Source organism: Onthophagus taurus, chromosome 3, assembly GCF_036711975.1.
Source record: "Onthophagus taurus isolate NC chromosome 3, IU_Otau_3.0, whole genome shotgun sequence".
NCBI lineage: Eukaryota > Metazoa > Arthropoda > Insecta > Coleoptera > Scarabaeidae > Onthophagus > Onthophagus taurus.
Window position 1 is genome coordinate 14,366,709 of NC_091968.1, and position 16,041 is coordinate 14,382,749.

Sequence of the window (16,041 nt, forward strand, 5' to 3'; positions counted from 1 at the left end):
ACTCGATGCATCCTCCTCCTCCCCAATAAGTTTCAGGAGCGGTGAGGGTTTATAAACGCCTGCGAAATGTGGTATTGACGTAGTTCTTTCATAACAAGTAGAAGTGTACAACATTAAATTGTAAAATGGTCGTGTGTGAGGATTGTGGAAAAAGTTTTACTCGAGTTGACAATTTAAAAAGACATCAACGATTATCTTGTATTGGCAAGAGAATCAAGCTTGACGCACCGCAAATTCCAAAAGCAGTAAAATGTGAGGCTTGCGATGATTATGTAAATAGACAATGTTACTCTGCACATATACGAAGCAACGCACACAAGCGTAACGCTTTTGTTATAATCGATGACGGAGTGGAGAGAATAGCTGGAGCATTCGGTGACAAAATTGTCAGTTATCGAATAAGTGAAGAAGGTTTTTTTGTGGATTTGGATGAATTTTGTCATAGAATTCGAGAAAAAATACTAAATCTAATACAAAGCGCAATCGATATTCACCGAAGTGTAAAATTAAATATGGAATGTTTTGGTTTGTATTTTTTACAATCAAAGGAAGACTGTGAAATAAAATCATTCAATACGAAAAATAAGGTAGTATCATTAGCGTCGGATCTGTATAAAATATATAAGGAATTTATTGATGAAATTTCATCAAAAATGTCAGAATTCCAGGAACGAGATTCAGGTAAGCGTAATGTGACATAATATACCTATATATTATAAAATAAATGTTTCAATATTTTATTTAGGATGGACTTTAATGCAAATTCTCTATATGGAGTTAAATTTAAACAAATATAATCCTATCAGAGCATCTAATTACATCGATCTACCATCACAAATAAAAGCAAAGCGTGCTGTGATAAATATACAAAACGCGGATGATGCATGTTTTGCATGGGCTGTAACATCCGCACTACATGAACCGAACGGTTTACCACAGAGGACATCTTCGTATCCGAATTACCTAGACTGCGGCTTAGACTATTCAAATATTGTTTTTCCAGTTAAATTACGAGATATACCTGTATTTGAAAAGCAGAACAAACTATCTATTAATGTATATGGAATAAATGAGTATTTTAAAGACGGTGTTATGAATTATGACATAATTACAATGTATATATGTCGACAAAAAGAAGAAAGACATATAAATTTATTATTGGTTACAAATGATTCCGGGAATAGTCACTATTGTTGGATAAAAAATCTGTCAAAATCATCGCAGAATGGTCATGAAAAGTATATTTGCGACGGATGCTTGGTATTCTTTACGTCAGAAAATAAACTTATCCGTCATCAAAGTGACGATTGCAGCAAGGTAAGGGCAATTTTACCAACAACAAATTTGAAAATAAATAAATATGGAAATGAAGAAAAGGAAAATATACTACAGTTCGAAAATTTTGAACGACAATTAAAAATACCGTTCGTGGTGTATGCAGATTTTGAAGCATTACAGAAACCGATCGCCGATGCGGAAGCAACAGAACTTAACGATGATAATTCATACTCCGTCAAATGTTTCAAACACGAACCTTATGCATTTGCATATTATATAAAATGTTCATATGACGAATCATTGTCGAAGTTTGAAATATATCGCGGATGTAATGCTGCTCAAATTTTCATGAGCAAGTTGGAACATGACGTTCTGAATATATACAAAAATTATTTAAGCCAACCAAAAGAAATGCTCCCATTACCACCTATTGATAGATTAATACATGAGATGCAGGATATCTGTCACATTTGTTCGCACAAAATAAAAGAAGGTAATAAAGTGTGCGATCATGATCACCTAACTGGGTTGTATAGAGGACCCGCACATGCTGTATGTAACATCAATTATCAATTACCAAAGTTCATACCGATATTCTTTCACAATCTTTCGAACTACGATTGTCATATGTTTGTGAAAGATATGGCATTAAAAGAAGAAGACGTGGACGTTATAGCACAGAATAAAGAAAAGTATATATCATTTTCGAAAAAAATTATCGTAGGAGAAAACATTGACAGCAAGGGAAAGCTAAGGCGGGTTCATATGAAATTGAGATTTGTGGATTCATTTAGGTTTATGGCTTTATCGCTAGAGAAGTTGGGTTCATTTTTGGAAGACAACCAATGCGTTCAAATCAGAAAATATTTTAGGAACGAAGAACAGTTTCGACTTATACGTCAGAAAGGAGTTTTTCCGTATTCCTTTGTGGATTCATTCGAAAAGCTGAATCTTACCGCTCTGCCAGATCGAAGTAGTTTTTACAATACTTTATGCGACGATAGTATAACCGAAGAAAATTATTGTCGTGCACAAACGGTGTGGAACTTATTTAACTGTCGCACTTTAGGCGAATATAGCGACATTTATTTAACGTCTGACGTTTTACTTTTGGCGGACGTATTTGAGAATTTCCGAACCATCTCGATGAAGTATTACTCTTTAGATCCATGTCATTACTTCACAGCGCCGGGCTTCGGTTGGGATGCATTATTACGAATGACAGGGGTAAAATTAGAATTATTAACGGACATAGACATGTTACACTTCTTTAAAAATGGTATTCGCGGTGGATTAAGTATGTGCACTAAACGCAGTGCGAAGGCTAACAATAAATTAATGATGGAATTTGATGAAACCAAAGACCCATCTTATATTTTGTATCTCGACGCTACGAATTTGTATGGACACGCAATGAGACGAAAATTACCGACGGGGGGATTTCGATGGCTATCAGATGAAGAGATTCAAAAGTTAGATATTTACAATACGGAAGACGATTCCGAAAAGGGTTACGTGTTCGAGGTAGATTTAGAGTATCCGGAAGCAATACATGATGAACACAACGATTTGCCATTTTGTCCAGAACGGATTGTACCGCCAGGTTCAAAAAATGCAAAGTTAATAGCAAATTTGGAAAATAAAACAAAATATATCATTCATTACGTGAATCTAAAGCAGTGTATTAAGTTCGGATTGAAACTAACGAAGATTTACAGAGTATTAGAATTTAAACAATCCAACTGGATGCGGAGCTACATCGATTTCAATTCCGATAAACGTGCGAAAGCTAAGAATGAATTTGAAAAAAATCATTACAAAGCAATGAATAACATCGTATACGGTAAGACAATGGAAAATGTGGAAAAGCGAGTGGATATAAGACTAGTTACCCACTGGGAATGTCGTCATAAGAAACCGGGCGTGGAAGCCCTAATAGCTAAACCAAATTTTAAATCTTCGAAAATATTTTGCGATAATTTGATAGCCGTTCAATTGAACGTCGCGGAAGTTCGTTATTGCAAACCGCTGTATGTGGGTTTCAGTATATTAGAGCTTTCGAAAACCGTAATGTACAGCTTCTTCTATGATTACTTAAAAGTTAAATATGGAAATAACATAACACTTTTATACACCGATACTGATTCCCTAATCCTAGAAATTACTACTCCCAATGTATATGAGGATATAAAAGAAAATATTGAATTTTTTGACACGTCCAATTATCCGTTAGAGAATATACACAATATACCTCGCGGTCGATCTGTGTTGGGAAGAATGAAAGATGAATATCCAAACAGGTGCATAACGTCATTTGTTGGAACAGGAGCTAAGGCGTACTGCATCACCTTGTTGAATGATAATGTAAAGAAGGCTAAAGGAGTAAAGAAATATGTTATAGATAAACATTTAAGCGTGACCGATTATAAACGTGTGGTTGAATGTGGCGGATCGGTTCATAAAAAAATGTACATTTTTAAGTCAGAATTTCATACTATGTATACCGAATTAAAGAATAAAATTGCTCTTTCATCGTGCGATGATAAACGATACATATTACCGAACGGATGTAATACTTTGGCGTGGGGTCATTGGTTGATAAAAAGATTGAATGCGAATAAATGAATTTAATTTAAAAAAAATTGTAAAGAATAATAATAATAATGTATTTGTAATGTTCGATTGTTAATAAAGTCTTGTAAACTTTTAAATAGGTCTTTATACGTTTTAAAGAACGTTAGTTTTTGAGATCCAAGAATTATGAGACGGACCTAATCCTAACCATTTCACAAACACTTGATTTCCTTTTCGCCGTAGCACTTTTTCCACCAAGTAGACGTCAGGATATTTAACTTTTTGTAATTCCTCTCGATAAAAACCACCCATAATTTTTTCATTGGATGCATCTTTGAGCAGATATGTTGTTGGGAAAGTATTACGAACAGAATGTATTGTAAACACTTCGTTAGACCAATTGGGAGTATAGTTTTTGGTGAAGGCGTGTCGATGCTTGCTCACTCTGACGTGATCACCGACATTAAATTTTTTGGTATAAGGATCGACAATTTTTATGTAATTATATACAGTTTTTAACAGTGTCGATGCGTTTCTGTTATTTACCTCGCTAGGTTTCATTCCTATCGTCCTGTGAACTTGGTTGTTATAATCCAGAATTAATTTGGGAAGCAATTCCAACCAACGATAGTTACCTTGCATACTAAATTCTTTCCACATTTTTTCTTTTATTGTTCTATTAAACCGTTCAACAATAGAACTCTTTAAATTGGAAAATAAACTGTAGTGATTGATGTGATATCGTGACATGAGCTTTTTAAAATCCTCATTGTAAAATTCTTTTCCGTTATCCGTTTGCAGATTCTTCGGTATGTTTTTCCGCTTTTCCGATAGAATTGTTTCCATAGCTCGCGTAACTTCTTTGCCAGTTTTGTTTTTTAGTGGTACAGCCCATCCATACTTTGAGAAAGCATTAATAACTGTTAGAATATATTTAAAATTACCATTTGCTTTTGAATAAGGTATCATCTCCACTAAATCAGCTTGAAATAAGTCCGTTAAACCTTTTATAATAACACGTCTGCGTTTATACTTTTTCCTCGCGGACGCGTGCAACTCGTTTACGACGGACCTTTTAATATCGCTCATTTTCTGGATATTTCAATGAGCAGTTCTACCATAAATGGTTTCTTGAGTAAAGTGGTCTTCGTTGTGGGTTTGCAAACTATTTTATCTCCAAAGAAGAGAACATTTAACTTTTTATTTGGATCGAAGATACTCCCGTTAATAATCATTTCAACATCTCCTTCAAATCGGTATTTCACTATTTCACCAATATATAAAAAGTTTATATATTTACTTACGTAACCTAAATTTTGAATAATGTAATAATTATCCATTGTATCCGTAGTTCCATCTCCGCTAAACGTAAGTATAGTTGGTTGTTTGAAATATCGTTGTAAGTTTTCACGTTTATTAAAATGAGCAGCAATGTTGTGTCCGTGTACGTGTTTACCAAACTTATCGATCGTCATACTAGACGAATGTTTTCCGAACTTGCTTAAACTCATCTGCTCTAGTTCACAAACATCGGTGTTTTAAAACAAAAAATGTGAGAGTCGTATATTTATGATAATATTTTAACGTATAATCTCGGCCTCTGTTAGCTCCGATATTATTGATGATATTTCATTGACATGTGCAGAATGACCTGCAGTTTGCGAGGCCATCAACAAACGCAGTCTGTCGACAAGTTCGTTGGGATCGTCCCAATACTCGTATTCGATAAGAGCCCCAGGAACGACTTGTTTTTGTAATGCACCACCGACTTTTTTCTTCGGATTCGGCCAGTATTTAGCCCAATGCACCTTGGGTTTGTTACCTTCAACGATAGGCTTGATAATATTCTGAAATTTCCCACTGTCGTCCTCAGTAGTCATACCTGCCTCTGGAATGTAATTAATGTACGGAGCATTTGAACGTAGTAAGATATCTTTGTAGTTGCGCATGTCCTGAATTGTAAATTTGCCCGGTTCGTTTTTAAATAGTAAATCATATAAACCAACGGTTCCCGTATATTTGAAGTTTCCAACGTGAATATCCTGATCCTCAAAGTGAACAGGACTGACTCCAATGTAGAAACCTTCGGGAGTTTCGCGAACACCGTATAAACGATCATAATCATCTTTTAAATCAGTTGTTAAACCAACAATATACGTTCTGGGCAAAGGATGAAACTGACTCAAAGCGGCTTGTACCTCTGGAGACTCCAATCTTTCTTCTATTTCATCTTTAAGTCGTTCTATTCGATTATGTGCGTCCGAAATAAGAGCTCCGGTATCCTCGCTAGAATCGAGGAGTTCTTCTTCTTCGCCCGGCGGAACTTCATATACTTCTTCTGCATGAGCTAATGGACCAAGAGGAGAAGACGTGGGAGAAGATACCAACCTTTTTTCAGGAGTCGATGTAGCAAATTTTCGTCGTTGTTCTTTTAATGGAACTTTCGGTTTTCGAATAAAATATTCGGTCTCGGTTTTAGCTGGTACGTCAGAAATATCCGGCGAGTAGCGTTGTATCTTAGATATCAATTTTTCTTCTTTTGGAGATAAACTTCGTTTTGGAATGGATAGTAAAGGCGCAGTGTCAAGTTTTGCGACAATATCCTGTAAGGGCCTTGCGATGGGTGCATATGCGGTTTCCGACCGAATCCTTGACTCCTCTAAGTCTTCTTTTAAAGAACGAATTTTGTCTCTCACGACTTCTCGTGCCGCGATAAGTTCTGCAGCTATCGTCTTGTTCATTGTATGATGTATGTGAAGTTACTACGAACTGTACAGCTGAAGTCGTTAGTTTTAAACTTCAATGAATTTATCAAAACCCTTACGGTAACGTCCCTTAGATACACTACAATCTAAATCAATAACTAGGATGCCGTGTCTATTCTCCCAACAAGCATCGCTAATTTCCTTTAGCCGATGAAACTCCATATCGCTCATTATGTGATCTTCAAATACGTGTTTTAAATTTGTTAAGTCTTGTTTAAATAACACCAAAAAGTTACAATTATCGCGAACTAATTGTTTTGGAATTGCACTATAACTTTGACAAATTAGAAAACAATCAATGTTTTTATGTCGACCATACGAAAAAAATTCCTTAATGACATTTTGACCTGTACAGGAAACATCGTCAAATACGACTACCGAATATTCTTTCGCATCTTCCGGTCGAATGAACTCGTCTATATTAGAAAATTCATAGTAACCGCAATCTTTTATAGGTTCAATTAAACGTCTTAAAAAATCGTACTTATTTTGGTATAACGAATTAGAGCATAAGTACAAGTTTAGGAAGCGCAACCCATTACGTGCAACTAAAAGCGATAACATAGCATTTGTTTTTCCGACACCTGAGGGTCCTACAATTAAACCTCGCTTACATTTTCCACCAAATAAATTGCTGTGTCTTGTAAAGTGTTCTTCGACCGAACCATTACTAAAATTTACTATAGGCAGTGTTAGAAGTTGCGGTAAACATTTTAATTTCTCGTCGATCATGATTCTCGTACTAAATGAATTGGATAAGACTGAATGAAAATATAGCAAAAGAAACTATATATACATATATTTAAGAAGAAAAAGAATAATAATAATAATAATAAGTATAATACCTTAACCATTTAACCTAACATAACCTAACCTAACCTAACCTAAGGAAGAGGAGGAAAAATGGTTACCACTCCTCCTCCTCTTCCTGCTCATCCCGCACTTCATACGGGGGCGGAGGCGCTGCAGGTGTCGGTGTCGGAGGTTCTATCCCAGTCGAACAATGGTGTATGTGCATGTTTTGAACATGCACCTGCCCTCTCACCACTGCCGACTCTGAGACAATACTGTTTACCTAAGAAGATTATGAAATTAAAAACGTGCAAAAAAGATTATAGATATAGCCTACCAGCTGAAACAGGGTATCTACTTTGACCTCCAATGACGCAACTCTTCGCTCCAACGTGAGCACCCTCCCGAAGTTGTTGCTACCGGACATCTTTTTAGCTAGGAAGGGAAGTTATTAGTATGTAAAGAAGACAAAATGAATTCTGCTTTTTTCATTTCAACGGTTAATGTTGCAACGGTGATGTCGAGTGACGTTGTTAAAGAGTGGTTAGAACTCGACGCCAGCCCTTCCCTAAACTGTGCAAGTTCTCTCAAAGAGGTCTGCAATTGAAGTACCTTTGCATGAAGGTCTTTATAAAAATTTTGATACAAAATATTAATTTCGGTCAAAATCTCCTCTTTGGTTGTTTCTACTGCTGCACACATTGCATTTGAAAAAAGGCTGGCAGGTACATCGGAAATGACTGAAGTAGCGGGAATTGTGTCCACCCTTAAGATTTGTACTTTCGGGCTTAATGAGGGAATTTCTATGGTAGGAATGTTTATGTTAGCAGGGGGAGTGGGAATCGACGAAGCTTTAGAAGAAGAAGCCTTAGAAGAAGAAGCCTTAGAAACAAAAGCTGCATTAATAGCTTTAAGGTATGTCCGGTTTTCGGTGCAGTGTTGGGATACCGCCATTAAAGAAAGAGAGTCGTTGGACTCATCGCCGCTAGCCACTTCCGAGTGTGTCACTTCAACCTTTGACAGAGTCGCAGGTTCAACTGACACACGCTTGTGTTTGGTACTTCGCGAACGAGCACGGGTCTCCCGTCGAAGCTCTCTATACTTATCTGGCGGTAACCACACACCTGCACCCTTCTTCCGGTGTTCACGGTTCCCCGACTTTCGACGAAGTGAAAGTGAAAGGTGTTTCACATTCTTATCGTCGACTTTCGAGGAACCTGCGATGTTTGGAAGCGCCGTAGCTTGCTGCACATTAGATTCAACGTTTGGATCCATCGGCTGCTCATTAGGCTGCACGTTTGGATCCAGAGCCTTCTCAACAGTCGACATGTTCAACAGGTTTATGTCAAAACTGTTTAACAGAAAGGATTCCTGGCTGGCGAAACCCGGAGCAGTTAAATCAATTTGACTAAAACCGTCTTGAGACATCTTGATAAGAAAATAAAATTAATTAATTTTATTTTAATAAAAAAAACATGTATACTTACATCGCTTGATGAAAAATACAGTTGCACGTTAAAATCTAACTGCAGAGGGTGCTTGTCAACAAAGTGCTGAATGATACGATATGAATGATAAAACGTTCGAAAAAATAAAGTTATGCTTACCAATAAAAGTTAACTTGAAAAAATAGAAGGAGCTATAGGAATGAAAAACACAAGATTAAAAACAATATATGTCAAGAAAGGAGACTATACTTACCAGAAAAAAGTTGCTGAAATTACGATGTTAAAAACTGATCGGTCTAATCGAACTGATCAGCAGTAAGCTCCTGTAGGAATTGGGAAAAAAATATCAATTTAACATAACAAACAAATAAACAAGTTGTACTCACAAAAACAAAGTAGAACGAGCTGTCATGATGAAATAAAGCAAGAATATATTATATAAACATGGAAGTAGAAAAGGTTACTTACCAAATAAAACACAGCAAAAAAAGAGATTTTAGATTTCCCCCACTCCCATCCCCACTCTTCCATCTCCACTTTGGGAGGAGCCTGAGGACGAGCATGGGAGGAGCATAGGAGGAGCTTCAATAAACAATCCTTTTCCCTTTTTCTTTTTTTTTCTCTCTTCCTTTTTCTTCCTTTCTTTCTTCCTTTTTTTCTTCCAATTTAATACTTTTTCAATGTACAACCCAAGTCATACCAACCCAACCCAATGTATACATACCATGTATTCATTTAGATTAACTATTTTTTCTTTTAAATTAAAACAACTTTTTACACTTTTTACAATCTTTTATTATTATTAATTTACAATCTATAACTGACAATCTATAACTGACAATGTTTATATACTAAACCATACATAAAGAACAATCCTTTCTTGCCGATGGTGGACCATCAATATGCGTTTCCCAATGAGGCAAATTATAATGTTCAAAACAGGGCAGCTTGCTTTGTAATCGCTCATCGTTTCTATACTTCAACGGTAATTTAAACCAAACCGCCGCCAAATCTAATGGCTTTACTTTATTGATATAATAATCGATTGGTAAATAACATAATTCGTAGTTTTTAATATTCGCAAAAGATAAATCAGATTCGTATCTTTCCATAATATCCCACACTTTATTAATTATAAAAGTTGAAAGTCCCAATCTGGTAACTAACCGCCAAAGACGTTCCATCTTGAACTGCTCTACCGCTACTACCCGTCTGCCTTTCTCAATTCGTTTACATATAGTTATAGATGTCTGAATACGTATGAAAATAAATAAAAAACATTCGATAAGGAGCACATACTTGGTCTCTTTTTATGATAGGGACACATCGGCGCACCAACCTCCAATTTGCATTCATTTTCCGGCAATTCTTTTACCGGTATTGTTAAAATTCTTCTTAAAAATGTAGCTTTCTCACGTCCTTTTACGTACGCTACTTTTGTCGAACGACACAAATAATAAACGATCTCATCGAAACGAGACGCAGGAACAAACCCGTCGTTCCAATCAATACAATGATGATGACTCATTAACCAATTCGCCGTATTGCGAAATTTGGTAGATAGTGAAGAAAAGCTTCGACTAGGTTGAAACACGTAATGACTTATACAATGATTACTGTCGTAAGAAGCCAGTTCCTTTGGGATAAATTCTTCATCGTTTATCGTGAAACCTTGAATGTCCAAAATAATAAAATCCCTTTGAAAAACCATAATATCCATAATATACCACTATATGCAAACGTTTCCTTCGATGTTTAGAGATACACTAAATGACGTTGCTTCAACAGTACCACTATATTAATTGCTTAACCATTTTCGTAAGAGGCGAATACACAAATGCTCTGTCATGCAGAATTAATGCGTAAGCTGTCGTACCTTCCGGAATTGGATTTTTCGTTGAATACTCGATTTTTATTTCTACTCCGCTTTTATGTATTGCTTCCTGTTGATACGTGCAATCGATTCCAATTAACGGCGCGTAAGTTTTAAATTCTTCCGGTGAAAACAAAGGTTCGCTTTCTTGATAGTAGTATGCTTGCTGAAATCTTGAATACATATCATACAAAATCGCATAGTGATTGTTATCAAAATCCACATTCAAATTATCGTACGGAAAACGTTCTCCATTCAAGAAAACGGTTACGTTCGTTAAGTTTATATTATCAAATAATGCCATGTTTCCTTTAAATATACCCTTTCGATTTGTTTGAAATCCGATGATTATAAATCTAGGCGTTTCCAATTGTGGAGCAGTTTTGACGGCCCAAGATTGCTTCGTAGTTTGAGGTAATTGAGGGTACTCGTGTATTTCCCACGATCGAAAAGGAACGTGAATGTCTACGTTTCTTTCTGATAGTTTTGTTAATGCCAACTGTTCGCGTAATCCCACCGCCACGTGAGGAACTCTCCATATAATTTTATTAATGATCAATTTCAATTTTTCGTCGTTCGGAGCGGCTGCTGGTTGAAAGATGACGTCCGTATCATCGTGTCCGCGAATTAGCACAAGTTCCTGTCGAACGTTCATCATGATCTTTCTGAAATCTTCTGCGAATCCTAGCAACGTTTTTAGCGGAACGCTAAGACCGAAATTTCCATTTTTATCTAAAGCCTTTGAAACACCCGCTATATCATCTTTCCAAGGTTTTATGTGCCAACCGGCGTTCTCTAATTTCACCACCTCGTTCTGCGTAGATGAGAAATAACCCTTCATGCATGAGCTTATACCGACGTTCCGCACACCATCAACATGTACTCCGTTAATAAGATATCGAATATCGCTAAACATAAATGCAACGGGATTGTTAACCAATTGCCCCGTTGCGCTGGCATCTTTTGTTATACTTCCGTCCGCGGCTAACTTACGAACGCTACCCTCGACGTATAGATAACTCTCGCTCGGTAAAGTATAATTATCTATTTCCGGAATTGAAATTCTAATTTCGTCATTGTTATCGAACGTGGTCGATCCAAACGGTTGATGCGAATGGAATTCATAACTTACGATAGAGTGATCTGTTTTTATCTTATCCGTTACTTTTAAAATGTCCATTACTTTAACACTTCGTATCCTAACTGAACTAAATACCTTCGATTGACTGGTGATAATCGATGAATGGATCGTCTTCTACTGCCGCTACGTTGACTGATGACGCGCGCTTTATAGTTTTCTCCATTAAACAATTTTCTCGCTCTGTCTCTTCTTGACCACCGCATTCTTTTGTTTTGATATAACACTGTCATAACGTTAGTCAAATTTAAATAATTCAATTTATCGATCTCAGGTGAACTCTCACTGTTATTTCTTCTTCTCTGAAGTCTACCAAGTTTCCGTCCTGATCAAGTATACGTACTGTTAAGCTACTAATCACGTTCGTTAAAACCGGTAAATAAATAGGTAGTTGTGGTGATTCGATTATTTTAAAACCTGCCGGAACGTTTGGGAAAAAATGATATAAAACGTGCACGGGAACTCCGTTATTATACGATCCCGTCACTAAATTACAATAAATTTGTAAGGCGTTCGTTTTATTTATGTTTACTACGAAATCGGATTCCACTTCCGTATCTCTAGGTAATATTTGAGGCTTGAAGCCAAGTAACGGCCCTATAGAATTATCGCATGCAAAATTAATTCGACGGGTACTTTTTATTAAAGAATGTTGTGTGTTATTATTCCCCTTAATCCTTATTACGACACTTTTAGCGTGTCTTTTGTCTAGCTGTTCATTCACGAACTCGGCAATATCATCAATATCGTACGTTCCAACAGGTACTATTATATTGTTTTTAAAATGTCCTGTCTTATCTTCGTATTGGATTACGTTGTTGTTTTTATTAACGTTTGCTAAACTATTAAACGTTTCGAAATTCAAAAGAGCCAACTCGTAACTACCAAATTCGTTCAAATAGATCGGAGGATTAAAATTACAAGTCAATTCAGATGACTTTCCAGTCAACGTAAATGTATATGTCGTGTGTATTGCTTCTTTCTCCATTACTTCTGAACGTCTAAACGTCTCTAGACTCTAATAGGTTCTTTTATTACTTAGAAACTTCAGACACAACTGTCCGCAATTTTGATCTATTTCTCTTTGATATCGACAGTAATTATACTTTACTTGACCACCCCTACCGTCTGACAGCAAATATTGTTCAATTTCTAATGGCGGTCTTAAATCACCGTAACTGTCGAAATAGTATATGTCCTTGTCGTCTTTCTTATAGGCGACCCAATGAGTCCCTCGTCCTTTCAAGTTATCCAAGTTAACAATACCTCTTTCCTTCTTTTTAATCTTACTCGGGAGATTGTCTCTCATAAATATACCCCGAAAATGTGGAATTTTTAGTACTTTCGCAAACTTTTCCAACTCGACGTTAGTTAACGCACGACGAGGTATTCGAACTAGTTTTTTGAACTAGTGGTTATACCGCAACCTTTCTTATAGGGCTTATTGAAGTAACCTGTGCCGCCAACATTATTCCCCTTTCCTTCAATAAACAAACCGCAACCTTTCTTATATGGTTTTATATAAAATCCGCTACCTACGGCCTTTGCTTCCATAGCCTTGTTATGTCTTCGTTCTTCATCTAATTGCTCTCTAGCTGTTTTCGCGTTGTTTATAGTTCTTGCAATAGCGGCAGCACCACCGCCGATACTACCTAGGGCACCTAAAGCTGCGAACAGGGGAATTAAAGGTAAAAATCCTCCAGTTTTCGGAATTCGAATAACTCGACCTCTAGGTTCGGAAATTCTTTTTCTTATCTTTTTCAAAGCTCCGTACGCCGCTTTAACGTTTGTCAACAAATTCTTAGCACCTGATCTCGATATTGCGTTGCGAGCGAATCGAAGTGCATCTACAAAAGATATAGCTCCACCACGCTTTACACGCGTTCGGACTTTTTTTAAAGGTCGTCGACCCGTACGATTTCTTTTTCTACCTACGCCCATACCGACCGCTACTTTTGCTTTCATTAAGGCGGCAACTGCGGACGATGCCACTTTTTCTCCAAGAGTAGACTCTTTATTTCGTATTCGTTCTTTCGCTGCTTTATATAATGCTCTGTCTGCGTCGTGTCTAAATTTTAAATTTGAACTGACCGTATATGCTATATCGTGTTTCTTACACGCTTCGTCTAATGGATTCACGCCTCGATCTCCTCTCGATAATCTCTTTTCCAACTTGGTACCCGGTCCACAAAAATTATATCCTGGCAAATGAAGTTCTATCGGAAGTTTATCTATCAACTTGTTAAAAAATCCTCGACCAATTCGTTTGCCTGTCAAACGATAACTGTTACGATTAGGTTCTAACAAATTCATTTTATAATTTCACTCCTTCTTCCTTTTCTTCACAGTTAAAAACTAGAAATGAAGCTCTGCTGTTGTGCTTTAAGCTTTTATTCCTTTTAAATATTTTACAAAAACAGTTTTGCTCTTAATTTATACTTAAATCTATTAATATTATTATTATTCAGCTACACTTAAATCTACTAATATCCTAAAAATTAATTGTTACTCAGTTAAAAACATTTCGATTACTCTACAATGCTAAAACGTTCTTGATATATATTTAATCTATAATCTACATCTAAATATTTTTCTAATAACTTATTTACGTTTCTTATCCTAGTCTTAAATCTAATTCCGTCCAACATCTTTTCTTCCCAGTCACTTATCCTTGATTGTCTGTAAGCAAACGTCCAAGTGTGCATTCGGTACACTCTATTTTTCGATTCGCAAAACGTCACTTTTTTTTCCATTTTATTCACTTCACATCTTCATTAATGCGTGCAAATCTAAATCCAGTAATACCTTATCCATACCGTATACGAGCAGTTCTTTAGTTACGCACAAATGTTAACTTGGTGCACCGTTTGAAGCAACCAATATATGCGATTTTATATCACCTTGCATTGTTGATACCACATCGATCACGCTATCGTAATAATTTTTATATTCCATACACTTTAATACTTCTACCCTACTCGAAACTAAATCGCTAAGTTTCCACAATTCGTGTAACGAGTCGTAAGCCAGGTAAAATATTTCTGACCCCCTTTCCATTTTCAACACTTTTCGTACATTTTCTATCCATTGGCTGCTGCAGGTCACGCCGCTTACAACGAAATGTGGTGGTGCCGATAAATCACCAACAAAACTATTCATAATCAATTGTCTGCTATTAATCACATTTTTCCATTCGTCTTCGGTAAAAGTTATGCATTGTCCTTTTCCCATTAATCTTATAACCGGATCAAAATGTAGATTGGCAGACATGCCAACCGATATCCATTTCGTTCGACTTTTATTTAAATAATATGTACTCTCGGAGAATAATGGCGCTTGATTACCTTTTTGGAGATTATTTTTCACTGCTTCATTTAATACTACGTTACTTGTGAAAGGTAACTTTCCACAATTTTCTACATAATGTTGTTGATTGCTAGGAAATACGTACTCCGCTAAGTCGGAAGCCAACAAATTAATTCCATCGAATACCACATCCTTTTTTCTTTGATTATCACTTCCTAGCGACACATTTGTTGCAGTTGTCTCATTACAATTACCCTCCATTTTGATGTTTCGGGCAGGTTTTTTATTTTCACCCTTTTCAAATGAATTTACAGCAGCTCTCTTAGTTGGACATTTGGGGTTCGGTCTGGTTGCCACTAAACATCAATATTATTGTTTACATTAGTACATTATCTACTTGTATTACATTTGAATTACTTACTCGTTACGTTAAAAATCCTCTGTACTAAATGCACCAAAAATCTACACGATATTTTTAATATGTACTAAATACACAAAAACCTTACTCTGAAGCACAACACTCTGCGGTACAACTTCGACCAACGTTTGTATTTATAGCAATACATAAGGTTGCTGGTGGGGGGAGTAATATTTCACATCATTACCGAATATATCTATTATACATGTTCTAACATGTCATTATATCGTGAGACGTCAGACAAAACGCATGACAAATTTATTAAGAAGCTCTTAAAAAATATCTCGCAGGTGGATCATGACTCATCTACTACTAACAAGTTAGTTGACCTCCTCCTCAAACCTGTCCTCCCAAAAAATTTGCCGATTCAAGAACCTCCTCGCATATTCTTAAATACCCGTACACCTTTACATAATAAAATAAAAAATATCTCGCAGGTAAGTTATGAC

The 16,041-nt window shown here is 36.3% G+C and overlaps 3 protein-coding genes across 3 annotated transcripts; 1 reads left to right on the forward strand and 2 right to left on the reverse strand.

Moving 5' to 3' along the window:
* The first annotated feature begins 1,689 nt into the window (after positions 1-1,689).
* On the forward strand, positions 1,690-3,903 carry LOC139429444 (uncharacterized). Its single transcript, XM_071195206.1, has one exon. The coding sequence runs from the start codon at positions 1,690-1,692 to the stop codon at positions 3,901-3,903; it is 2,214 nt and encodes a 737-aa protein (XP_071051307.1).
* A 3,558-nt stretch (positions 3,904-7,461) lies between these two features.
* LOC139429394 (uncharacterized) lies at positions 7,462-8,962 on the reverse strand. Its single transcript, XM_071195116.1, has 3 exons — positions 8,897-8,962; positions 7,747-8,837; positions 7,462-7,692 (listed from the first exon to the last, which is right to left on the reverse strand). The coding sequence occupies exon 2, from the start codon at positions 8,835-8,837 to the stop codon at positions 7,845-7,847; it is 993 nt and encodes a 330-aa protein (XP_071051217.1). The 5' UTR covers positions 8,897-8,962; the 3' UTR covers positions 7,462-7,692; positions 7,747-7,844.
* A 5,756-nt stretch (positions 8,963-14,718) lies between these two features.
* Positions 14,719-15,655, reverse strand: LOC139429445 (uncharacterized). The gene is made up of 2 exons (XM_071195207.1): positions 15,596-15,655; positions 14,719-15,530 (listed from the first exon to the last, which is right to left on the reverse strand). Coding segments are annotated over exons 1-2 (813 nt in total). The 5' UTR covers positions 15,597-15,655.
* Between the last annotated feature and the right edge of the window lie 386 nt (positions 15,656-16,041).